The sequence below is a fragment of the Amblyomma mixtum genome, chromosome 3, assembly GCF_055824585.1.
Source record: "Amblyomma mixtum isolate Tamu chromosome 3, ASM5582458v1, whole genome shotgun sequence".
NCBI classification, from domain to species: Eukaryota; Metazoa; Arthropoda; class Arachnida; order Ixodida; family Ixodidae; genus Amblyomma; species Amblyomma mixtum.
Window position 1 is genome coordinate 45,887,331 of NC_143014.1, and position 27,294 is coordinate 45,914,624.

The 27,294-nt window shown below is 43.9% G+C and overlaps 1 protein-coding gene and 1 long non-coding RNA gene across 2 annotated transcripts; one reads left to right on the top strand and one right to left on the bottom strand.

Moving 5' to 3' along the window:
- Window positions 1-7,178: 7,178 nt before the first annotated feature.
- LOC149350017 (uncharacterized) lies at window positions 7,179-19,014 on the bottom strand. Its single transcript, XR_016289430.1, has 3 exons — window positions 18,576-19,014; window positions 17,811-17,900; window positions 7,179-7,608 (listed from the first exon to the last, which is right to left on the bottom strand). It is a non-coding gene; the product is annotated as an uncharacterized LOC149350017 (long non-coding RNA).
- A 4,018-nt stretch (window positions 19,015-23,032) lies between these two features.
- On the top strand, window positions 23,033-27,085 carry LOC149350018 (heat shock protein 68-like). Its single transcript, XM_089579027.1, has one exon. The coding sequence runs from the start codon at window positions 23,410-23,412 to the stop codon at window positions 25,312-25,314; it is 1,905 nt and encodes a 634-aa protein (XP_089435153.1). The 5' UTR covers window positions 23,033-23,409; the 3' UTR covers window positions 25,315-27,085.
- The last annotated feature ends 209 nt before the right edge of the window (window positions 27,086-27,294 follow it).

Genomic DNA, 27,294 nt, shown 5'->3' on the forward strand with positions numbered 1-27,294 from the left:
CAATTTTCCTGTAATCTGCGACTTCACACTTACACAGTTCCGTAAAAAGAAAACTCCACAACAGCATATCATACAAGAATTTCTTACACTGAAAGAAAAATACAGTAGCTTTTCAGAATTTTATACTGATGGTTCAAAAACAGATAATTATGTAGGAAGCGCGGTAGTACGAGGGAATTGGGAGGAAACAGTAAGACTTCCGCAGTGTGCATCTGTTTTCACTGCCGAATGTTACGCCGTATATGTTGCCATAGAAAAAATAGTAAACGAGAACGTCAAGAACGGTATCATTTATACAGACTCCTTAAGTGTGCTTACAGCTCTCCACTCTCGAAATGCTATCACTCCTCTACTCGGTGACATCATACACAACATAGTAACATCCACAGCTAAAGGACACAACATAAAACTATGTTGGGTCCCGAGTCATGTAGGAATAGAAGGCAATGAGAGAGCAGATTTATGCGCTGCCCAAGCACGTGACAAGCAAATAAAAAATGTAAATGTGCCGCATCGAGACTGCATAAACTTAGTAAATCTTAAAGCAAGGCAAAAATGGCAATCTGCTTGGAATAGTGAAATAAACAATAAACTACATTTGGTAAAACCTGTTTTAGGAGAATGGAAGTCATGTGTACACCAAGAACGTTTCAAAGAAGTGATTATCTGCCGTCTCCGTATAGGTCACACGCACCTTACACACAACTTTCTGCTCACGAAACAAGATAAACCAGTTTGTGCATGTGGAGGTGAACTTACAGTTAACCACATTTTATTTTCATGTTATAAACTCGAAAAACTAAGGAAAAAGTGCTTTTCTCTGTTTTACACGCAAACCATTCCTTTCCACCCAGCGCTACTCATAGGCGATAATGCAATTGTGGACATATCTTGTGTTTTTAAGTTTTTAACTGAAGCAGGTTTTCTCAACAAAATATAAATCATGACCCACAGCTTCACATGATGTCCCTCAGCCATTTCCTCACTCGTGAAGAAAGGGCTGAGGCTTTTATTTGATTGGTCGGGTTCCTCGACATCCTCGCCCAGCCAAGGATGGCTGCTGAGGCTACCTGACCTTTTTAAAGCTTTTACCTTTAGCAATTCCTAGATCTCTTTTTCTCTGTTATTAGTAGATAGGTAAATTTTTAGGCCCTTTACACCACTGATCACCTTTTCACATTTTTTTTAAATCGCACAGAAATTCTTATACCTTGTGTTTGGCGCATGATGGCCTTAGCTGCCTATGTGCCATTAAACCTAACATAACATAACATATATATATATATATATATATATATATATATATATATATATATATATATATATATATATATATATATATATATATATATATATATATATACACGAGGTCTGTTAGAAAAGTATCCGACCTTTGGCCGAAGAAGAAATAATGGCATAACTGGAGCGCTGGAAACCTAATTACCTTCAAAGTAGTCTCCTTGGGACTCCACACACTTCTCCCAGATGTGCTGCCACTGTTGGAAGTATTCAGAAAAGGCCTTTTTCGGAATGGAGTTTAGTTCAGCTGTCGTTGCAGCCATAATGTCCTCTCTTGTCTGAAATCGCGCTCCTTTCAATGGCCTCTTGATTTTGGGAAACAACCATAAGTCGCAGGGGGCCATATCAAGAGAGTAAGAAGCCTGTTGAACTACAGGGGTCTGGTTTTTCGCGAAAAAAGTCTGAATCAAGTGCGAAGAATGTTCAGGAGCATGGTCGTGATGGATGCGCCAATTTCCTGTTGACCACAACTCCGGTCTCTTGCGCCGCACAGCACCACGTAGGCGACGAAGGACATCCCTGTTGTACTCTTTGGTCATTGTTTGACCCTGGGGCATGCGTACTCGTGGTGTGCCACACAGCGAGAGTCCAAGAAAGCAGTCAGCATCACTTTGACGTTGCTGAGCATTTGACAGGCATTCTTTGGTGTTGGGGACGTGGAATTCTTCTACTGTGACGACTGGGATTTGGTTTCCGGGTCGTACCCGGACACCCAAGACTCGTCACCAGTGATTATGGTGTTGATGAAGTCGGGGTCACTGTTTGTGGAATCCTGCGTGTCCTGTGAGACTTCAACACGAAGCTGCTTTTGCTCCACCGTGAGCAGCTTCGGCGCGAATTTCGCCGCAACTCTCTTCATGGCCAAATATTCGGTGATAATAGAATGTGCAGAAAAACTACTGATGGCCACCTCTTCCGCAATTTCTCAGATAGTCACACGACGGTCCCGCATCACCAGAGCGTTAACTTCGGCAAGGACCTGGCCATTTCGGCATGTTGATGGCCGACCGGAGCGTGGCTCGCTCTCCGCCGATGTGCGGCGATCTTTAAACCAGTTGTACTATTGCTCAATTTGTGTGCTGCTCTAAGCATCATCACCGAAAACCGTCTAAATATTCCAAATGGTTTCCACTTGGCTGTCGCCCCGTTTCTGGCAAAATTTGATGCATTAGCTCTGCTCCTGTTGCACCGCCATTTTTCTTGCACTAAAAAACCGACGACAGCACTGCGCACTACCTCACTCAAACGCTGCCTCCCAGCGACTGACGCTATCGGCAGGCGGGAAAAAATTCGTGCATGCGCACGACGGTTCAAGGTCTGGTGGTGCAAGCGCGCTTGTTTCATATCCATCAGGTGTTCGCAAAAAAAAAATAAGGTCGGATACTTTTCTAACAGACCTCGTATATATATATATATATATATATATATATATATATATATACAGGGTGTCCCAGCTAAATGTAACCAAACTTTTAAAAAATGCGAAGTGTCCTAGTCCAGTAAAACCAACTCAGAGTTGTTCATAGTCGCGTGGCCTAGTCTTGAGTATTTTTTCGCTCTTCAAAGTTAATTAATTAGCTAGCTTTTTAATTATTCACTTCAGGAAGAAAGTGTCAATGCAAAATTTTTAGATCACCTCAAAAAACCGCTAGCAGTGCTCTTTCCGTCAAGTTACGATTTACGTAGCTTCATTTATTGGCATTAGAAGAAAGTTGTCACGTGACCAGCTGCTCGCTCACTTCTCTGCCCCGATGTGCACCCAAAGTCTCATCGAGGAGAGGACTTCAGAAAAAATGGATTTTATTCTTTAAGGCGCGTCTTGGGACGTTGAAGTGGCACAGTTGTCATGTGGAAGCTTTTTCTTATTGTGCGGGTTATGGTTAAAGGCCGGTAAAAAAACTACTATACGGAAGTATTACTTTGCTGCAAATGTCTCAGTAAGCTGTTTCTCAAAGCGATCTACAACTTTTCGATTGACGCTTTGTTCCTTAAGTCAATAATTAAAAAGTTAGTTAATTAAGCTTCACTAATTATTCAACCTTGAAGAACGAAAAAAATACTGCAGACTAGGTCACGCGACTCTAAACAACCCTCATTTGGTTTCACACGGCTAGGACACCCCGTGTTTTTTAAAAGCTTGGTTACATTTAGCTGGGACACCCTGTATATATATATATATATATATATATATATATATATATATATATATATATATATATATATATATATATATATATATATATATATATATATATATATATATATATATATATAGGTTGCGAAAGCGTGAAGTACTAGACTGCTTATAAGAATATATAGCGAAGTATACGCTTCGTTAAAGGAAACATATTTATTCAACTCGACGTTTCGATCAGAAGACCGATCGAATACTTCGCTATATATATATATATATATATATATATATATATATATATATATATATATATATATATATATATATATATATATATATAGGCTCCTTAATTATTACCCATATCAGTTTCTAGAGTTTCTAAAAAGCGATGACCCTGGCCGGTGTGGCCCATAACACTTTGGCCACATCGCGCCAAAATGCATGCGCTTTCGAGATGCTTGCAGGCAAAGCAACTTCTCCAGTGCACGTAACTCGTCGAAATAGCCAAAATTTGTTGGGCCATGGCGGCGAGGGTAACAAAGTTTTAGAGATTTTAAAAACAGATATGTATATGCATTACGACGGGCTACACGCCTCTCAATAATTAAGGAGCCTAACAGTAATAGCTAAAAGTTAACTATTCAATATTAGTTAAACAGCCTGCTAGTTAGCACGTGCTAGCGCTGCATTATGATGTACCACACCGCTGTCAATACTATGCGAAAAAAGCGCTCTTCTAACTCAAAAATCATATTTTTGAAAGTTGTATAAAGTCTTAAGTGGAACAGCCTGCATATATATCTGTGTGTGTGTATGTGTGAGAGAGAGAGAGGACCCAACAACCACAGAAACCAAGAACCATAGGTTTTTTTTAACTTGTGGTGTTGGTTGTGGTATATATATATATATATATATATATATATATATATATATATATATACACACACACACACACACACACACCGGGTGTTTCAGCGAACACTCAAAAATTCTCATAAGTAGAATTTTCTTGGTAAAGATATGGCTTTTGCAGCATAGTATTACCAATGTTGGCGGACACCAGAAAACCGGTAAATCATATTGGGCAGTAAACTGGTTCACTAATTTTTAATAATTAACTTTTTAACTATTACAGTTAGGCGCCTAGTTGCAATTAGATATTTGTAGCCGGTCGTTAGTAATAGCCATATAAGTTTTTAGAATTTCGAAAATGCGATTATCCTCGGCGCTGTGGCTCGACAAAATTTGGCTTTTTCGACTAGTTACGTGCACTGGAGGGGATGCTTTGCCTGCATGCTTTCGATAGCGCATGTATTTTTCGCACGAAACAGCCAGACTTTGTCGAGCCACAGCGGTGAGGGTAATTGCGTTTTCGAAATTCTAAAAACTGATATGGCTATTACTAACGACCGGCTACAAATATCTAATTGCAACTAGGCGCCTAACTGTAATAGTTAAAAAGTTAATTATTAAAAATTAGTGAACCAGTTTACTGCCCAATATGATTTACCGGTTTTCTGGTGTCCGCCAACATTGGTAATACTATGCTGCAAAAGCCATATCTTTACCAAGAAAATTCTACTTACGAGAATTTTTGAAAGTGTTCGCTGAAACACCCGGTATATATGGAGCCTGGCGATCTCAAAAGCAGCGCAGTGCTTTTGGTGGCTCCATCGCAGAGCCTTTCAAAGACGAAGTCAAGTAGTCCTCCACGTTATGAGAAGAGCAAATGCAAATGTGATGCACGTGTGTATTGTCACAGCCACAGACTACTCAGCTACGACTGTAAACAGTTAAAAAAAAGTGAGTGTTTGTCCGCGAACGTTACACAAGCCAACGAAAAATTTATCACAATGATAGGTGTGATTAATGTAGTACGAAGTACCTAGGAAAGAAAATGCCTGTAATGAAAATTGAATGTGCTTTTAACTTCGCAGGGGCCGACAAGTTCTTTCCTTGTGAGAGAGCAAAGGATGAGTGAACGAAAGGAACTCTGAATCGCAATTGTACGTACAATGACGGACAAATTTAAAAACTTGTGGGGCTATGAAGCAGGAGCTGCGTAAGGCAATGGACTCCACAAGCATGCTGCTCTCACGCGCTCACGAGCCAACCACGCACGTCGTGAAGCAGTCGCTTCGTGTTTGTAGCTTTTGTTGGATAGACACACTCGGCGAGATTGGGAGGGCTTTGCCGGCCCGGAGGATGGCTAGAAGGGCCTTTGTTGGGAGTGATAACCGTGAGGTAGATCGATTATTTGATGTGCTGTGAGAAAATAATTTTCCGCCCTTATTCTAAGCGTTCTTCCCAGCCACTTTGACGTGACTCTGAAAGCGTGTTGAGAAAAAGGGGGATGTGAACGTCGTGAGTATGATCTAAACGTCCTCATTCTCTTTCGTAATTTCTACCCACTAGTCACTGAGACCCTCGTGTTTTCTGTTCTGGGCTCTTGAAACTGCTTGGCAGTTCATGCGAGAGCTTGAAATTTCACGCTCACTCGGCTGGTCACACTTCTATCAACTAGGTCATGTTTCCTACCGAAGCAACAAAACAGTACGGACCATTGCGCAAAGCGGCTCAGGCCGTGAAATGAACACTGGCTGTTGACGTTTGACGCCACGTCTTTTTTATGCCGCAGCAACACCCGAGCCGAACCGCGAATAGACACCGTACGGGGCTCCCCCCCTCCCTGCCGTCTCCTTTCTGCGCGGCGTAGCCGGACGGCATACGAATGGCGCCCAAAATAAGCGCCCACCTTCAGGAGTCACTCTTTCCCACCTTTACGCCCCTCTCAACAGCGGCCCCCGCCTCGCGGAATGCTATGCCCGCCGTAAGGCTTCAGCGGTTAAGAGCCAGCCAGCTGATAATAGCATTTAAGTGAAGGCAGGTAGGCTATCATCAGAACAAAGTGCTACAACAGGATAATTAACGCCTATGGTAACACTTGCAGTCGGGGCCATAATAATGCAGAGCAAGCTTCGGGCGTCATAACTCCACTCTCGGCTTGCGTAGAGGAAATTGGAAAGTCTGCTGCCGTTATGCACTAACGCACAAGCGGCACTTACTTGACTAAGTGTCAAACAGTCCTTAAACTTTCGCTAGGTAACACATTAAACAAGTTTGATCGTAATGGCGTGTCCTCTCTCTCTCTTTTGTTTTCTGCCGGCCACAACTGTGCGTACTTGGCACGGGGTGTTAGCAGAACTGTTTGGGAATAACCACTGGTGCTATCTGCAAGTAAGCCACTTGCGCGAAGACAGCCCTACCTCGTTCGATGTTGAATGTAACAGGTTGTAATGCGCTTCCACTAAATGTTCCTTGCAACATGCAGACTACACTGTAAAAAATAAAACACCTTTAAAGGAGTTTCCAGGTGTCTATAACTCGCACCCTTGCACCCGGCCCAGAAAGGAGTTTTGTGACTTCAATACATCTTAAAGGTGGGGTGTTTCAGGAAAGAACCAGCCCGAAAATGGTAAAATTTGACCCAAAGGTGCTGAGGTGTATCACACACTTTACCACCGAGCCACAGGCGTTTTACGCTTCTTACACCCCTACACCCTTCAGGAAAAAAGCATGCAATGGGTTCCCACTTTTATTACTTTTCTTAAGCGTTCTTTAAATTTACCATTATAATGCCTAAGTAATGCAATATACCTGTATTACTGGAGCTCTTCATAGCAGTAAACAGGCGGTCTGCACCTAAGAAAAACGTTTATTGACAAACAAATCACAAAACTGCAGAAATGTGGAAAATTTTTATTAGAACAAAACACATCCATAAAACAAGGCACAAGAAGCTTCTCCAATGAATACCTTACCGCCATCCAAAGAACTAAAAATTTGAAGGTACAACAGCACCATACCTGCTTTTATAAGGTTCCATAGCACTTACTCTACCTCCCAATTTTTTCAGAGCAAACAGAATGAGAAATTCATGCTTGTGCAGCCTTATATACCAGCCTGAAGAAGGCTTGAACTGTGACGCTAACTCCCAGGAATAAGCAAAAAGCAAACTTAAGGCAACTTATGCTGAACACCCATATTCCTAACATTATGGCGCAGTTGTGGAGTGAGCCGCAGTGGTAAGCCTGCTGAGTAGCCATCCTCCCTCGACGAACAGGTTCTCAGCCACCTCAGGATTGTCTTCGGTGAACAGCATACATGGTGCGAGTCTGCATTTTAGATAAAAACAGTAAAATATTTCATACCAGTTTACACTGTTCAATGTTGCTGATAAATTCCAACATATTGCTCATTAACAATGTGTTTTATTATGCATGCTAACGCTAACAGAAAGAAGAAAATCCGCCCATGTGGCGAGCAAGCACCAGCTGTTATTTTTTGAAACATTCCAAAGAGGCCACTGTGGTTTAGAGAAAATTGCTCTAAACAGCATCATACAAACAATGTTTTAGCTAAAAAGCTAGATGTTATGAAATGGAACGAAGGTGAGCAGGTCATGCAATTAATTCTGCACGAACTGCTACAAGCTAGTGCAAACCACTGGCCTGTCTTGAGGGTAAACTGACTATAAAAGGCACAAAACACCATGACAACAAAGACGAAAATAGCGCACTTGAAAATGCTTGAAAATAAACCGAACAACAAGTAATGTGCAAAATTCACTGTAACAACAGAAAGCACAGTATCTGATCAAAGTCAGTAACACAACCCCTTCCATGAGAGTGGTCAGCTGCAACTAATGCAAAGCATGCATTCATTATTATATCAAGCAAGTGACATCTTGAAAGGCAGGCAACAGTGCTAAGTTAACATATCTCCCATGTCTGCAGCCAGTAAACTCAAAAATCCATCAAGAAAGATTTGCACAAGGCCACTAAACTACTACAAGAAAAGGAGCTGGGCCAGTTGGTGCATGAATCTTTGCAAAACCACGCAGGATAACAGGACACAGCCAAGACAGGTGCAGTGATAACTGAGGAATTTATTGTTTAGTTTGCAATGAATACAGAAAGCATCATCCAAATTACAAAGAAGGAAAGTCATGGAATCGTCATTTTGTCAAATCTGTTGTGATTATTTATCCAGGTAGTCAATTTCTTTTTCCTTAGAGTTAGTGATGATGTGCTTAAACAGGTTGAACAATTCTTATGTACCATACACATCTCTTGCATTTCCTCAGAATTTTACATTGTCGAAAGTGTGATAGACACTCACAGTCCGATATGTGTCTTGGTAGCTTGTTACAATATCCTTTCTCAGTATTGCCGACATGTTGCATTAGATAAATGTTAACACGTTGACCTTATTTCCCAACACAGGACGCTCCGCGTGGCGGATAGATCTTGTAAACTAAGCCACGTCGCATGTCGTGAATTTGTTTCTGTGCTTCGTCTTACACTGGGCTGTTTTTGAAGCACCTTTGCTAGGAGCATTGCGTACTACATTCAGCTACTTTCTGTGAAAAAGCAAATGAAGCCACTGAAAAGAACTTCCACAAGCTGCAAAAGAAGATCAAGCCAACAACTTGACCAAACTAGGGCTGGTTGTGAAGAAGAGTGAGGGCCTATGCCTGAATGCCTTCTTTATGGCAAAAACACGGAACGATAACTGGCCTTTCAGAGTAATTGTCTCTGAACAAGGATCGTGGCAGCAACCCTTAGGGCAGTATCTGCAAGAATTGCTCTCCTAGCTCATCATGGAAGACCTTTTCCTGGTAAAGAAGCCAGAAGTGTCCGCATTCCTCTTGAGCAGCCGTCCAGAAGGAGTGTCTTCTCATTGTCATCAAGGACTAACATTACACGCTGCCACATTCCACCTTGTTTGAGACGGTAAGAGAAGGCATTGATTCAATGGGAGCAGCATGATTCCAGAACCAATGCAGAATTAATGCTGATACATTCCTCGAGTTGCTAACCATCTGTTATTTTAGTTTAATTATCTGCACATACAGTGGCAAGGATTATGCACCAGTTCCTGCGTTGCACTAACTATCATTGTCCTGCTAGCCTGTTAAGATAGCAAACTATTAAAAGCTTTGCTTATCACCAATTTGATAATGACCTCCCGATTTTTGGACGACTTCCTAGTAATCCACAAGCTTCATAAACAAGGGCAACACAACGGCATTGTTCACATATTCAAGACCTTCTCCGAAGTCCTTGCTGGAGGTACAACTTCTCGATCTATAGCTGCACATCAGAGGCCCATATGTAGTGGTGTTATGTCCCACAGTCGAAAAAAAGACTGTTGCTACTGGCACACTAAAAAATGTCTCGAACAGATTGTTATTGACTGTCAGCAGGAAAGCGTTGAGGCCGAGCTAACATAGTTACCTGAAGCTGGTTTCCCGGATGACCTCGTCTGCAGCCTTGGCTTGAAGATAATGAAAAAAATTTCCTGATCCACCCCAACGAGGCTTCAGAAAGAACGGAAGTTAGCTGTGACGGCATATGTGCATGGTATCAGCCATGCGCAAGAGAAAGTGGTCAGGCGAGCTGGTGTGAACTTAGTAAACAAGGTGCCTAAGTCACTGTCGCATGCTGTGGATTTGACAGCCTTCTTTTATACCAGGCTGTCTTTGAAGCACCCTAGCTGGGCATGTTGCATACTAAGTTCACACCAGCCTGCCTGACCACTTTCTTTAGTGCGTGGCTTATACCATGCACCTATGACCTTAATCACCGTGTTGCCCACTACCCTCCCGGCTTCCACGTACTCCCCTGGCTCCCTGCACACCATGTGGGCTTGGGTGAGAAGCTGCGGCCTCGTTACGTAGGTCCTTACCGCGTCTTCTCTTCAGGCAACTGAGCAATGTGACCTATGAAATCACGTCCCTGCACTCCCGCACTGTTCCCCCGGCCCCCTCCACAAAGCTCGTGCATGTCACCTGTCTTAAGCCCTACCATTCACACCACCTTAGGGCGCCCAGGGGCTGTGCTTCCTTCCGCGAGGCGGAGGGGGTAGTGCTACAGTGCAAGTTGCAAGGCGAAGAGGACGTTGTTTTGACACTGGGCAGTTGACAACAGGCACGCTGCAGCTAGCGCTCGGAGTGACTTGGTTTGGGGTGCCTTCTGAGTGCAACCTGTCGCGCCTGCTGCTGAGCTAAACCCCATAGTAATATGCTATGACAGCTACGTTCCGTTCTTTCTGAAGCCTTTCAGAGGTAGATAGGCAAATTTCTTTATCCTGAAGCCAAGGCTGCAGATGAGGTCATCTGGGAAATCAGCTTCAGGTAGCCATGCCAGGTGGGCCTCAAGGAATTCTTGCTGACGGTCAATACACGAGCTATTTAGGATTTTTTTCAGTGCGCCAGTAGCAACAGCCTTTTTTTCGACCTTGGGAAGTAACGCAAGCACATATGTGTCTCTACAAAGTACAGCCATAGATCGGGAAGCTGTACCTCCAGTGGCATTTCTTTGGTCAGCTCAAAGTTAGCAAGCACTTTAGAGAAGGTCTTGAAGATGTCAACAATGACTTTGTGTTACCCTTGGTAATGAAGCTTGTGGGTTACTAAGAAGTCGTCCACAAATCGGAAGGTCATTATCAAACTGGCGCCATGCACAGCTTTTTAATAGTTGGCTATTTTGACAGGCTAGCTGCACAATGAGAATTAGTGCAACGCTGGAACTGGTGCATACTCCCTGCCACTGTATGCACACATCATTAAACTTTACATAGGTAGAACGGAAGTAGATGGTTAGCAATTCGAGGAATCTATCCGCATTAATTCTGCACGGGTTCTGGAATTGTACTGCTCCCATTGAATTAATGCCTTCTCTTATCGTCTCAAACAAGGCAGCATTTAGCAGCGTGCAGTCTAAGTCCTTGATCAGAATGAGATGACAATTCTTCTGTACAGCTGTTTGAGAGGAATGCAGACACTTCTGGCTTCTTCACCAGGAAGAGGTCTCCCACGGTGAACAAGGAGAGCAATTCTTGCTGATACTGCCCTAAGGGTTGCTGCCTTGATCCTTGTTCAGCGACAATTACTCTGAAATGCTAGTTATTGTTGCGTGTTTCTGCAATAGCGAAGGCATTCAGGCATAGGCCATCACTTTTCTTCATAGCCAGCACTAATTTGGACTAGTTGTTGGCTTGACACAAGTTTTTAGGTTTCGTTCTTCACTGTTTGACGCTTGACCTTCTTTTGCAGCTTGCGGAAGTTCTTTGCGATGGATTCATTTGCTTTTTTGCAGAAAGTAGCCGAACGTAGTATGCAACGCGCCCAGCAAAGGTGCTTCAAAAACAGCCCAACACAAGATGAAGCACCGAAACAAATTCACAACATGCGACTGTGGCTTCGCTTACGAGATCCCTCTCTCATGCGGAGCGTCGTATGTTGGGAAATAAGGTCAGCGTGTCAACATTTGTCTAATAGAACAAGTCGGCAATACTGAGACAGGATACAGTAGCAAACTAGCAAGACATGTGTCGAACAGTGAGTGCACCCTGCACCCCCCCCTTTCGATGATGTAAAATTCTTAGGAAATATAATTAACAGCTCATGCCGAGATATAAGAGACGTGCATGACACACAAGAATTGTTCAACCTATGGAAGCACATCATCAATAACGCCAACGAAAAAAGAAATTGACTATCTGGATAAATAAGCCCAACAGATGTGACCAAATGATGATTCCATGACTTTCCTTTTTTTGTATTTTGGATGATATTTCCTGTATTTATAGTGAGCAAAGCAATAAATTCCTCAATTGTTAGTCATCGCAGTACCTGTGTGTTCCTGTCAGTGCCCTGTTACCCTGCACGCTGCTTTGCCTAGACTAAAATACTATCACACATTAAGAGATGAAGTCTGCATCTGGAAAAAGACCACAAGGGGTTCCAAGCTGTTTCCTTTCTGGTTCGCGTTTCCTTTCTTAGAGGCATACATGCACTACGTAGTGAACAAAAGTACAAAGTAGATAAATAGAATTGATCATCTTGCAAATATCACTACTGTAAAATGGTGTTAACAAATGGCCACATTCATCCTTAGGATAGATCTGCATTTCATCTGTCATTACATATGAAACATGAAACTACGAAGCAGCCAGGTGAATGAATACATTTTTCCCAGAAATTTACCAAAGGTACACACAGTGATACCATTCCAGTGGATCAGTTGAGTATGCTGCTCAGGAGCAGCAGTATTCATATGGGGTGAACGCTAGCAGCAAAAAATATTGGCAATGCAATACAAGTTTGCATACAAGATGCGAAATAAACGGCATGATATGGAACCATTCCAGTTATGCAAGCAGAAAAAATTGCATTCAACCTACACTGCAATATTAATTGAGCTACAAAAATATTATAAAGGCTTCTTCAAATCAGCGCACAGTTGGCATTTATATGCCATTGGGTCATTCCATGCCAACTGTTCGAGGCTTAGCACTGAATCTTCGATTTCTTTAAAAAAATTCATGGCTTATTGCATTACTTAGGCAAACATTATCCCAGCTTGTTTTAGGCGGAGTAATTTTTTCCCGTCGTGGCCGCCATTTCATGTTTGAAAGTGATAGCCAAACCTAACCTTGCAAAAAAATTTGTAAAAAGAAACGTTCTTACGCAGGACTATGAAGTTTCTGTTATATAAATTAAAGGTATTCCATATCCAATGCAGTAAATTGAACTTATTTTGTTTTAAATAAAACATGTAATAAGTACAAAACATAAAAACTTGAAATCTTTTTTCAAATTTCATGTTCTCACAGTAGTTATTCTATTTTCTAAGCTGTCGAGAAGGCAAAGGCGATAGGATAACTTTATTTGGCTCTAGCACAAGTGCTTTTTTTTTATGTGGTCAGATGAGTCCATCCGCAACGGTCGGTTGCCCCTATTCCAGGGCTCCGCTGGATGCTGCCGTCAGCTGAGCTCGCCGTATCAAACCGATCTGGTCATCGTGGCAGTCGCTGGAGAGCAGACCCTCCCATTGCTCCACACTTGGGTTTTGTATAACTGGGACGATGTCGACTTTTTGACATGCCCATGTGATGTGATACAGTGTAGGTTTTTCATGGCACCACGGACAATTGTGTGCGTAAAGTGTGGGGTGAATTTTACTTAGTGTGTTTAGATTTGGATATGACCCCGTTTGCAGTTGTCTCCATGTGACAGCCTCTTCTTTGTTTAAAGATTTGTGCGGTGGTGGGTACCGCATCCTGCTGCCTTTGTAGTTGTTGAGTATGGCCGAGTATTCCTGAGGTACTGGCAGGGATTCCTCAAGGTCGTTGACGTTGGATGCTCGGTAGTTAGTATATCCTCGAGCTATCCTGTCTGCCTCTTGGTTTCCTGCCACCCCCGTGTGCCCCGGTACCCAGATGATCTTATGTTTGATCGGCTTGTGTGGTTTTGCATGTGTTTGTTGCGTCTTGCAGTCTACAGAGCGGAGTATGCGGAGCGCTCTGTGACCTACTCTGCCGCAAAGATAGTTGCGGCAGGCTGCTTGTGAATCAGTAAGAATTGTCAGTGACCGCCCAGTCCGATAGCCCTCCGCTGCCGCTAGATAAAAATGTTTCAGAGAGCAAAACATGTAAGGCAAGTCAGCGAAAGGATTCTAAAGTCGAGAGAATTTGCTTTTTGTGACATATTCAGTAGTCTGCTACATAATGAGGTGATCTTAATTAAATTATGAAAGAAATTTAAACAGTACCATTTAACGGCATTTATTTTTAGTTTATTTGGGGCTCTTTTTTTGTTTTAAGCGAGAAAACAATATTACAAGTTGAGTCCCTGCGTTCAACATCGACACTGCTCAGTGCTTCCTTTTCACTCCAGCACACTTTGCCACCAGCTGTAAATTACACAAAACCAGCACTCCGCTGCACGAATACAATGGTGTGCTGGTCTTCGATGCCACCAGCTTCGGCAATAAAGAAATCTGCTGAAGGATAGATTTACAAAAAGTAAAAATGAAGGGGCCACATGGCAGAACGGCTCTCGTTCCTCGACACAGGGAAGCACCGTTTGTGGTATGACCAATCAGAGTTAAAACCTCTACTACCATGAAAATTACTTAAACTTTTCAGTGGAATGGACTTTTTCACCCCATCACATCGGAGGAGCGCTTGTGACGGTATTGGTGGAAGTGTGAGGCCCCTTGCAGCAACAGAAAGCATTCAGAGGCCATAGAAAGGTCAAATACTGATTCTCTATAAGCTGTTTACACGGGCGGAGAAAACCATTAAGAGTGTCGTAGCTCTCTGGGTGCTCCAATAAATGATTCAAGAAAACAAAGGTGAACTCACTAGGCGGTTTACAAGAGTGCTACCATTAAAATACACATTTTTCACCACATCAAGCCTTTTTTATCTCTCTCAATGGTGCACGCTGGACTTAAGTCATGTTCGAGTTTAAACTGACAAAATGTGAGCGAACATGCCAGCAGACATGTCAAAACCAAAGTATGAGGAGCATCCACATGGAGCACCGTGCTGCGAAGCTTTGTGTCTCCTAGATGCCGGCTCTAGCGTGCACAGCAGTGTCGAGCAAGCAGCCAGCAATGCTGGGGTTGAAGGTAGACACTGAAATTGCGAAGTTATTTTCCCGCCTAAAACGAAAATTGCTCCAATTAAAATTTTAGAAATGTCACAGCCATTAGAAAATAAATGAGGCCAACCTCACTGAGCCACTGGTGGCTGAATATGCCTCAAAAATATTTTTTTTTAGCTGACTGACATGCCTTGCGTTTTTTTCATCTCTGAAACACTTTTATCATTCTTTGCCTTTTGGATAACCCAGAAAAATAGTTGAAATGACTGTTATGAGAACATAAATAGAATAAAAATATCAATTTCCAATATTTTTTACCTTCTTTCATGTTTTATACATGAGTCCAATTTATTGGATATAAAAGCACGTCCTTTATTTATATGAAAAAGTTTCAGTCATGCATAAAGCGTTTATTTTTAACAAGTTTTTGTAAGACTTAGCTTTGCTATTGCTTGTAAACATAAGACTGTGGCCACGACACGAAACTTCTTTTTTTCTGCCAAGAACATGCTTTAAAGATCTTTGTCATGGTAATAAAATAAGCCATGATTTTTTTGTTTCTGTAGGAAATCAAGTGCAGTCGAGTACAAAAGTCTGGATAACGTGGCGTGGAATCACCTTATTCAGTATTGCACAGCAACACAATACACAGCCTACTTATCACCAGGCATATAGCAGCTTCCATATAGGTCAATAAATTGGCTGGGCTGTAAGAGGCTTCTGTAACACTAGAAAAATTACAATTACAAGTTACAAAGAGGACACCAATCTGAATCTTTACATTGTGCAGATGTATAAAAGTGACACTGAGAACTCCCACTCCCCTACGCACTTGGATGGTGGTATTGTTCCTGCCAGTCTACCAAATATAGTCCCCGCAATATAATGAGTCTAGCATTTTGCCCTCTGTAGATGTGAGCAGGAAAAGAGACTTAATGCTAGTAACAACAAACATAAGCATCCTAAGAGTTTGGTAAGCTTGCAAAATTTAAGCTTGTTCGGTTCCAAAAATATGCAATAGCAACCTGAATGGTCATTCATTCTAACCATGCGAATGCAATGGGTAAAATGGCTCCACAATGTAAAAGGTTACTTTCTTGAGCTAGTCGGTACATGTTTGTCAGCATGAAGGGCACAGCATAACTGTAATGGGATGAAAGAACTAGACAGACTCGGCGCTGACTTAAGACTGACGATCTTAATTGCTGCCACACAATAAACAGGTGAAAAAAGAGCACAAACAACATTTTTTTTCGCGACAGTTTGCCAGCTTGCAAAACATGTGGCACTGCATTAAAGATTGACTGTGAAAGGCAAAAATGCTGGCGAATAAAAACAAAAAAAAATGTTTAAAAATGTAGAAGAAATTGTTACCCTGCCGTCTAAGCTGCTGAGATAGCCTATACTCCGTCTCACAAGATGTTTGCAGCACTACGAAAGGTAGAGCTCTCTCGTCCAATCAGAATGGCGCGCACTAGATTAGTGTGTTCCTACGCGCCTGTGGCTCGATCCACCTGATGTCCAGGTGGCTTCTTTCTACCTCTAGCAGGTGGCGCTTGATGTCTTTTTATTCTTTTTCTGGTTTGTTTTTGGACAGGCCGATGCCCGTTCCAAAGGGACTAGCCCCACTTTTTTTTTTTTGTCGCAACCTGTTCTGATCAGTTCCTCTGTTGTCGCGAAGCCACCTGCTTCACCTGCTTGGGGAAACAGCGCACTGTCGGTGCAGAGCACACAGGAGACACAACAGACTCGACCGACGCCATGTTGGAAAGTGGCGACGCATCACTACCTCGCAGCAGGCCTCCGCAGAGCTGTGTCCGTACGGGCTTTGTCTGGTAATATCACCAGTGATTGAAACATTCCCTACCATTTAAATATACCTGCCCAAACCATGTTTTAGTTGCAATGTTTATTGTTTTGATTAATAGTCATACGCTCCTCAAATATTCGAGGGACTATATTCTGTGTTTCTGCAGTCCTGATTGGACGAGAGAGCTCTACCTTCCGTAGTGCTGCAAACATCTTGTGAGACGAAGTATAGTTCTTTGCATTTGAGCACAACAGAATGTTTGCAGATGCATTTGTCTTGCTCCTGATGGATAAAACGCATCAACAACAATCTCCCGCATGTGCTGGTCCTTATGCGTGTACAGTATGGTTGTACGGCTGAAAGCAGAGGTGCAGTTTTCACACGACAGCCAATATATGACCATATTGCTTTCAGGAGGTGGTTTTAAGGGGCTCTTGTGTTCGCTCAGACAGTCGTTTAGGCATGTCCTGTTTGACTGATAGAGCACGTTCCGCGGGATAGCTCACTTCTGTGCGCCACATTTTTGGGGCACTAGTACATAAGAGAATTCTCGGTTCTTTTCGCATTCTGCAGGTGGCAACCCTTCACGGTTGACACTCTTGCGGAGATGTTGCAATTTGCTTCGAGCAGAGAATACTACTCGCAAAGCAGGCCTAGCTCCTATTCTTTTCAAATTGTGAGACACTCGTGGAAAGGACGCGTTCACAAGCAGAAGTACACAGGACTGTGTACTTCTCCTGCTTGTGAACACATACTTTTTGAGAGGAGGAGATTAAGACATTATGTGGTAGCGCACTTTTTATCACCAAATGCTAGTACCAAGTTCACAGGGATATGGTAGCCGCAGCTGCCAAAGGACTGCCTTTGCCCTGCAGTGGGTGTAATCAGGATGATGATGATGAGAAAACTACGTTTAACGACAATCAAACTGGTTTGCAATAACCCCATGCTGACAACGAACTAGCAAGGATGTACAAATAAATGAGGGCATGGTTAGGCTATGTACCCTGTTTCATGAAGCAGCCTGATGAAGGAAAGAAGGGAAAATGGCCCAAAAAGAACCTAGCATACAACATAAAAAGAAGCTTGCAGCAAGAACTAAAACACACCTTTGCTTCCATACTGCTCGTGAATATTTCCCAGCGGCAACAAGGTGCAAGCTGTGGCTGTGGACTCCCATGTGGATGTAGATGTTTCCCCTGCAGACATCCATTTAATACCATCACGATTAGAGGCCGCCAAAATTCAGAAATTAGGTCACTCTGGCCAAACAATGAAGCTTTTAAAAACTTGAAAAAGCAAGCTAAATATACCTAGCTGGCACAGCACTGGATTCTTTAATCTGGATGCCGTTCTAAAAACAATTAAAAACCGAAATAGATATCAGCGTCAACAAATTTATGCAAAAACATGGCCTGATGCGCAAACGATCAGTGGTCAGCGCCTGCAGCACACAAAATTGAAAGCATATCTCAGACGTCACGCTGACGCAACGAATTTTACGCAGAGATACGGAATAGACCTTATGCACGGGCGGAAAAATTACCACGTGCAGATAAACCGTAGGACAAGGAATTTGACGAAATAGCGTTAAACGGCTTTAAATTTGACAGAACACACATACTAGAGCTCTTAAGTAGCATGAGGCAGTACTCTGCAACATTCGTTTCGTCAAAACAAAAACAGCTCTGAGTAGAATCATTCTCGGCGAACTCTGCTCAGTGCTGCTTCTCTTCCTGGATACATCGAAAGAGCTGCCTGTCTGCAGATCTTGGCACTTTGGTAGTAGAAGCGGCAAGTCTTGAGGCCGCTCTTCCATAAAATATGCTTTGAATAATGCAAACCAGCATGCATGAAGACATAGTATTGCTTACCATTCGAGGCAGGTGCGTAGTCGTGCCGAGCTGATGAAGTACGCCTCCAAATCACGGCAACGCTCGTTTTTCATCAACGCCGACTTCAGGACGTTTCTACATTACAAAATGCATTCTGGTGCATAAACACGCTCACATTATAACTTCGCCCGTGATTTCTGATATCAAACCTTTAAACCGTGAGCGAGCGCCGGCCTTTCTGCCAATCAACAACAAAGAAACGCATTCGGCAGAGCCTCCAAAGGCTACTTCTGTTCCGATACGTGAGATACGAGTACTTGGACAGCAGTGAACGAACCTACGCACTACTCCAGTTATATATGCACAAAAAACACTTCAGTTCAACGCGGTACCTCGAAAAATGCGGTCGAAAACGCAGTTCACGTCAACTGCTGAAATCCGCACACCACGACGCCACACCGTACACAACAGGCAGGAAAAAATCAACAAAGGCCCGACGGTACCGATGGCCGCCTAGCAGCGGAAATGTAGTTTCACTTTCAGTTTCACTTTCAGTTCTGAATTCAGTTTATTGGGTTTTTTACAGTGCGTACGGAAGCTACAATGTATTTGCAGCATCGGAACAGCATACGCAACGATTGCCAACCGTTACCAGTTACGGAAAATGCGAAGTGATTAAATTAGATATATTTCTTCGGATTCAAAATTTACCATGAATTGGCCCCCTTGCCGTTTCTTTCTTTTTACGTTCACTCCAGCGGCTGCATTTCGATGGTGGCGAAATATATATATAAAAAGTGTAGCCTATATCGTCGTCGAAAGTGGAGGGAGCATGAAATGTATGGCAGTCACGGCGTAGCATATTTTAGGACGGCACCCCCACCGTCAAGCGACACCTTCGAAGGGCCGCACAGGGACGGTGCCAGGGCATTCGTGGTGAGGAGGCTCAGAGAGGTAGAAGATGGGCGGGAGGGCGCTATGTTATGATGGATAGGCATAATGCTCCAAGGCCTGTGGCATTGCCCTTCATAAACTTAAATTAATCAACAAAACGCAGCGGTGATTCAGAGCAACACATAAGGCCGAATGCCGACTGCAAGGTCTGATCGCGACAGATTTTTCTGCGGTCCAGTAGACCTTCAGCTCCCTTGGCGCTCTCATGGGCCCGCACAGCGTGCTTCCACTCGCGGCGCGCCTGTTACGAGATCAGCGGGAGGATGGAAATGTTCGCTTAATGTTCTAAAAGTTCTAGCTCATGTTCTCTGTCCTGTGCGCTGCTGTGCGTAGACGATGTTCGCTAGTTTGTCCAGAACGGAAACTGGAAGCACTAAATGCCTAAATTGTCCGTGTGTTGTGCGAATGTCAGTGCACGTTAAAGGACCCACGATTGCCGAAAATGGTATGGAGTCCTCCACTACGGCGTCTCCGATAGCTCAGGTTTAGCTTTCAGACATTAAACGCCGTATACCGCAGCATTTAACTTTTTTGTAATGGGTTTGCACAGATACCTTCTGCTACTCGCTCAGTTTTGGAGAGCTACGTACGTCGGGGCAAAATAAAATTTTTGTTTTCTTCCCTTTGCTCTTTGAGCTTCTCAAGCTCTTCTGGGACCCTAATTAACTTCAGGTCTCCATCATTACCTTTCTTCCAGTTGACACAGAGGTTACTTCAAAAAATTGCTAATTTTGGTCTTGTTTTTTGCGCGTAGTTTCGTGCGTAAAGTAGAATGATTTCGCGCTGACAGTATTCCGTTTGAAAAATATGCAGGGTGTTTCACGTAACTTGAACCAAGGATTTTAAAAAAGCGGTACACCGCAGCCAGCTGAAACCAACGATGCATTGTTCGCCATCATGTGGCGCTCCTCAAAATATTTTTATTGCGCTTAATTAGTTAATTAACTAAGATGAATTATGCAATTTTTCATATATTCACTTTAGTGCCAAGACCATTACGTTAGGTCGTAGAGCATGTTTATAAACAACGAATACAGTTTATTGTAGCATCGTATCTCCTACGGGGTCCTTTTTTCCGGCATCTAAAGAAAGCCCGCGAAATATGAAAAAATACCACGTGACTACGCTCGTGCGCTACCAAATTGCAACGCTCTCAACGGCGTTTTCGAGCAAACTGAGTGTGCCCGCTGACCGTGGCGAAGTGAACGGCCGCCGTTCTTAGCAGCGGCTTGACTGCGTCAGCACTTTCCGCAGCGGCGCGGCGGCCGTAATAAAATCAATAACTCTTTTTTTTTTTTTAGCTGCGAGCGAACCAATATTTTTCTCGCCGCGTCATGTATGATCTCGGGTGCGAAAGATGTAAACCATGCCTCAAAGTGCAATCCTCAAAAGCGCATACTATCGCCCCCGTCACAGCGTTTGTACTGCCTTCATAATTAGTTAAGTTGGGATCGCCATGTGGAATGTTGCCTTAACAATCGCGTCGATGCATCAGTGAAACGTGGATAAAATGCCGAAAACGCATGTTACTGCTTCACACGTGCACGTGTTGTTGTCACAGGAACCACGCCAACACATTTTGTCCCATAAAACGCACGAGCTACAGCTATATTTTATGTTTTTTACAGTTACCTTCCCCAATTAGTCCGGCATGCATAACTGAGGTGAAGCCAGCTTTACATTTTTTAAAGGAACACCCTTGCCTGCACTGGCGGGTATTTTGGCCATATGCACCCGGCCCTAAAATGCTAGGTTGCAGACGGGTGTAGGACGGGTGAATGAGTAACAGAAACTCCTATTTTGTCGGGTGCAAGGGTGTGTTAGTCAGTATGTTCCCTTTAAAGGTGTGAAATTTTTTACAGTGTACTGGTTCCAGTGCTATTACTAACACTTGTGAGGTCTGCATTTGTAAACATATAGGAATTATTGCTGAGGTGTGACTGTGGAAGATAGATTACTGGCGTAATTTGTCGATCTGTGATGTACAAAGGTACTCGGTCGCAGCTTTAAAAATGGTAACTAAGAACAACCATAAAAAAAAGCACACTTGCTTCTATAGACCAAGCGAAAGTAGAGACAGGAAAGATACGCCCAGCAAAATGACGTTAAATGTAACACACTGAATGAATGAATGAATGAATGAATGAATGAATGAATGAATGAATGAATGAATGAATGAATGAATGAATGAATGAATGAATGAGAAATTACAGCTGAGTGCTTCTTGCGTTTATAATAACACAACCTCCTATAAAATGAAGCTTGCAGGAAGCGTTTATCACGTTTATGAACAAATTTTCACCTTGAAAGTGGCTGGGCCCGCTGATAAGCATTTTGATTTCTCAAGTGCCAGACTAAAAGTTCTGGTTTTATGAACAAGGTATAATTGAGGCACATAAACCTAAAAAAAAATACCAGTATACTCAAGACAAGCAATAACGCAATATATGGGAAGTAGGCACCGGAAAAACCAATGATCTGTGCAAGTTACGCTAAATGCTTTGGCACCTTCTAAAGTAGCACACAACACGAATAGAGACACACTATGCAGAGTTTTCATTTCTCGCCAGTGAAAACACCAGCTCGCGCTCTGGTAATCCGATGGACTGAACAACCTTCATTTGTATTCAGTAACAGTCCAAGACACAGACTGCTTCTTTGAAATGGCTTAGCACAGCCTTCGCATTGAATGCACACAGCTTACACCCAACTTCATACTCATAAAGAAGTACCCATGCGTTCATTGCACACATCAAGTGATAGTAAACCATTGTTTATTTTCAGGCAGAAAACTCGAACACATAAGGATAACGTATTCATCAACATTTTATAAAGAAGCACACCGTTTCACCCCACATTTACAAGCTTTAGCGTAGAGGTAGGAAAAAGAAACAGGACTATTTGGCTGCGTGTTTGGCGCATAATAGTATCAGCTGCTTAAGTGCATAGCTAAGTGCATATCCATAGCCAGCTACCCGAAGATGCGGAGTATAATTCCATCTACTTCTTAGGTTTTCAATTGACGCAAGCTTTTTAAACACACTTACACTTATACAAGACTGAACAAGCTTTAGCGTAGAAATAGGAAAAAGAAACAGGACTATTTGGCTGCGTGTTTGGCGCATAATAGTATCAGCTGCTTAAGTGCATAGCTAAGTGCATAGCTATAGCCAGCTACCCGAAGATGCGGAGTAACTTAGGGATTGCCGCACTATCCAACCTCTCGTTCACGTTAGCGCAACCCAATATAAGCAACATAATCTACACGACCTGTCCATCGCGAAAGGCCCGCGCAGCCGGTGCCGCGACGCTCAGAGGCACACAAACAAGTCACCGAATCAGGACACCTCGGAGGCTGTCACATGCCGGCTCTCGTCAAGCCATGCAATGTACAAGCACTCCTCTGTTGGCGGGAGGCCTCAGCGCAGACAAGCCGTTATTTTTAAGACTGCCGGGCCTTTACTCTTGAAATAGAGGTGGCACAGAGAGCGACGAGAACCGCCGCGAATGATACGCACAATCTGTTATCATACCAACGAAGACTTGGACGATACAGGGTGCTCTTGATCTAGTGCGGAGCGAGGCGGGCAGTTTTTTGTCGAGATCGCGCACGGCTCGGGGCGAACAGACCCTGGCACGATCTCGTGTCCCCGGCGCAGGAAGAACGGGGCCATGGGCTCCCGGTGACGCTGACTCACGTCACCGTGATGCCTGCATCCGAGAGGCTGGCGAAGCCAGCGCGCACTTTTTTCACCGCTTGAAAACAGAGTGAGGCGTGGGGCCGCCCGGGTAAATATAGATACTCGGAGCGGCTCGGCGTCTTAAAAAGGACCAGCAGGGTGTCGACAAAACTTGGCGAAAAGGAAGGCACGCACCGGAGGCTTTCGTTCGATACCAAGGTGCGCGAACAGTAGCCAGCATGTCCAAGAGTGCTCCTGCGATTGGCATTGACCTCGGCACCACGTATTCCTGCGTGGGTGTCTTCCAGCATGGGCGAGTCGAAATCATCGCCAACGACCAGGGAAACCGAACGACGCCCAGCTATGTGGCGTTTACGGACACCGAGCGGCTGATAGGGGACCCTGCCAAGGCGCAAGTGGCTCTCAATCCGGAAAACACAGTGTTTGATGCCAAGAGGCTCATCGGCAGGAAGTACGATGACCCCAAGATTCAGCAGGACATCCACCACTGGCCCTTTAAGATCGTCAATCAGAGCGGCAAGCCCAACATATGTGTTGAGTTCAAAGGAGAGAAGAAAGTGTTCAATCCGGAAGAAATCAGTGCCATGGTGTTGACCAAGATGAAGGAAACTGCGGAAGCCTACCTTGGGAGCCCAGTGAAAGACGCTGTTGTCACAGTACCGGCCTACTTCAACGATTCGCAGAGACAGGCTACGAAGGATGCCGGTGCTATTGCTGGCCTAAACGTATTGAGGATCATCAACGAACCAACCGCCGCTGCTCTTGCCTATGGCTTGGACAAAAACCTGAAAGGTGAGAAGAACATCTTAATTTTTGACCTCGGAGGGGGAACATTTGATGTGTCCATCTTAACAATTGACGAAGGATCCATGTTCGAAGTGCGATCAACGGCAGGGGACACTCATCTCGGAGGCGAGGACTTTGACAATCGGCTCGTTAATTACTTTGTCGAAGAGTTTAAGCGGAAGCACAAACGCGACCTGAAAACAAACACACGTGCCATTCGACGGCTGAGAACAGCGTGTGAGCGCGCGAAGCGTACCTTGTCAAGCAGCAGCGAAGCAAGCATCGAAATTGACGCCTTGTTCGAAGGAATCGACTTCTACAGCAAGATAACTAGGGCCAGATTCGAGGAGATGTGCATGGACCTGTTCCGAAGCACTCTGGAGCCCGTGGAGAAAGCACTTCAGGACTCTAAGCTCAGCAAGTCTCAGATACACGACATCGTTCTTGTCGGTGGATCCACGCGCATTCCGAGGATCCAAAAACTTCTCAAAGATTTCTTCAACGGGAAAGACCTGGCCATGTCGATAAACCCTGACGAAGCTGTGGCTTACGGAGCTGCGATACAAGCCGCAATCTTGACAGGAGACACGAGTGAAATCATCAGAGACGTTTTGCTCGTCGATGTAGCTCCCCTTTCTTTGGGCATCGAAACGGCTGGAGGTGTGATGGCCAAGATCGTGGAGCGCAACAGCCGGATTCCATGCAAGACGTCCAAAACCTTCACGACGTACGCAGACAACCAGACGGGCGTCACTATTCAAGTGTTCGAAGGAGAAAGAGCAATGACCAAGGACAATCACCTTCTCGGCACCTTCGACCTGATGGGCATCCCACCGGCGCCCCGGGGCGTTCCTCAGATCCAGGTGACCTTTGACCTGGACGCCAACGGAATCCTTCAGGTGTCGGCCAAGGACGAGAGCACGGGTCGCTCCGAGAGCATTCGAATCACCAATGACAAAGGCCGGCTCTCCAAGGAGGAGATCGACCGCATGCTGGCTGACGCCGAAAAGTACCGCCAGGAAGATGAGAAGCAGCGTGAGAGGGTGACCGCCCGCAATAACCTCGAGTCTTACGTGTACAACGTCAAGCAGTCGGTGGAAATGGTGGGCCCGGAGAAGCTCGACGCGGCCGACAAGCAAAAGGTCCTGAGCAAGTGTGAGGAAGTCATCAACTGGATAGACAGGAACACTCTGGCAGAGAAGGAGGAGTACGACGACAAGATGAAAGACATGCAGCAGGTGTGCACGCCCATCATGACCAAGCTGCACCAGGGAGCGGGCCAGGCGCCTCCAAACCAGGGCGGCGCGGCCGGTCCCAAGATCGACGAAGTGGACTGAGCGCAGCCTGCCGTGCGCGTTTCGCGGCTTCCTCGTCCAGCTGGGGAGACATGCAGGGACCGCCTACCAAACAGCTCGGGATCGAATCGTTTCATGTGTAACGTCGCCTGCCCACGAAAGCAGTGTCACTTCGGTTAGCCTTGCTTTCGTGGAGTCGGAAAGGCACATTCGCGCGTGATAGACTTTACTGGTGTAATGAACATGTGGGGACACTTATGGCTAGATTAGAAAAAAAATGGAATCGTACTTCTGCGACTCACACAGCTGAATTATGCCTGCGAAAATTAGGCCTCAGTAGTTTTAAATTTCCTTTAAATATACATTTTCAGGTGAACTCGCGTTTCGTCTTTCTTTTTAAGCCCAAAGAAGCACGGGATACAGGACGAGGGTGCAAAAGAACGGCAGTCTATCCCCCCAGAGTCCTTTACCTTGTGTTTCTTGCGCTTTAAATTCACAGCCATACAATGATTGCAGCTACGTCATACAAAAAGGATAGAAATTTTGTGCCTTTCTTGTACTTTAGATTCACCCCCAAATATTGGCGAGACACCTATTCGATCATTCTTAAACTGCTGACTTCCTACCGCTCCGCTGTCCTGCTTAAATCTCCGAGCTTGTGCAACCAATATCGAACTGTTCCTCGGCTCCTCACCGTCTTTATAATAGCCTTGGCAGAATGCACGGCACGGTTGACGTTGAAGGACCGGATGCCAATGAACTCTGCTATATTTTTTTTTATGTTGTGGTTGTTAATTAGGATTTCCGGCCGGAAAAATGCCAGAAATTTAACCGCATAAGCTGCCGCAACTCCTTTAAGGGGAGTTTCGGTTGCTATGCGCCTTCTTCCTTTAGCTACCCGATAACTTAGATATTTGCATCTGATATATGTGGTATTTTCTGTTCTGTTGCAAAATATGGTGAAAAATATCCAGCTTATTGCGTTTAATATTTTGAGAAGACAAGCACATTATGCGTCATACAATATCATCAGTAGAAGAGAAAGAAGCAAAATAATGAACAGAAGCGTCGCAAATCGTGCTGGAAACCCAATTTTTGCAGCCTACTTTTGAAACTTTAGAAATTAAATTTCCTGGAATAACAATGAGCGCCTTATAAAAGGGAAAGAAGCAACAACACTAGTCATTTTGATTAAGTACTGGAGGGTAAATAAAGGCAGAAAAATTCATGATATGTGCACAGAAGGATATAATTGTACGATGCATGTGTACATAATTTTAGCTTCACGGCTTCGATTGTTTTTATTAATACGCTGTTTACTAACTTTGGGTGTCAATTTTGATGCCCTGAACAAAATGCTACCTTGTGTTTCCACTTCAGAGTGCAAACACAAGCTTAGGAGCAAGCAAAAAGTCTAAAAGCGCTTATATACCCACATAAGGCGACTATCCCTGCGTCCGCGAGCGAACACTCAAATTTTCCTGGTTTCCAGTGTAACCAATCGAGTGCTTTTCGCTGATTCCCATGTTTACTACTTCAGCGTCTTCGTTACGTTGCTGTTCATCATACCCCTCTCTTTTTCGCCGTTTTCACGAACACAGCGCTCGCCGCTGATATCTCTGTTCGAATCACGAGTGCGGCTTATTAAAAGTGTTGAATATTATGACAAATTACAACAAAACAAACTTTCTTTGCTTTTTTTTCAAATTAGTTGCATTTCTTGATTTGTATGCGTGTTAATTCCCTCTGTGCTAAACACCTGGTTTTGGAGATATCAGTATTACAAACAAATAAAAAAATAATGAATAGCTGGTGGTGTGGTCCGCTGTTGCTTATTTCACGCACGGTAATTCTTGGGAGATTTGAACCGATTTAGTACATCTTGTACAAAATCGTGCGTACAAAGCGTTGTCGCTTATGAAGAGTTTTGTTTGAAGGTTTAATAAGATCTAAAACGAATAAATAACTGAAACGCACCTGCGTCTTCAGCTCCAATACACTGTCCAGGTCTTATACCTTGTC

What these genes read in the sequence shown, in the direction of transcription:
- LOC149350018 (XM_089579027.1), top strand. Translation starts at nt 23,410, where the DNA reads ATGTCCAAGAGTGCTCCTGCGATTGGCATTGACCTCGGCACCACGTAT.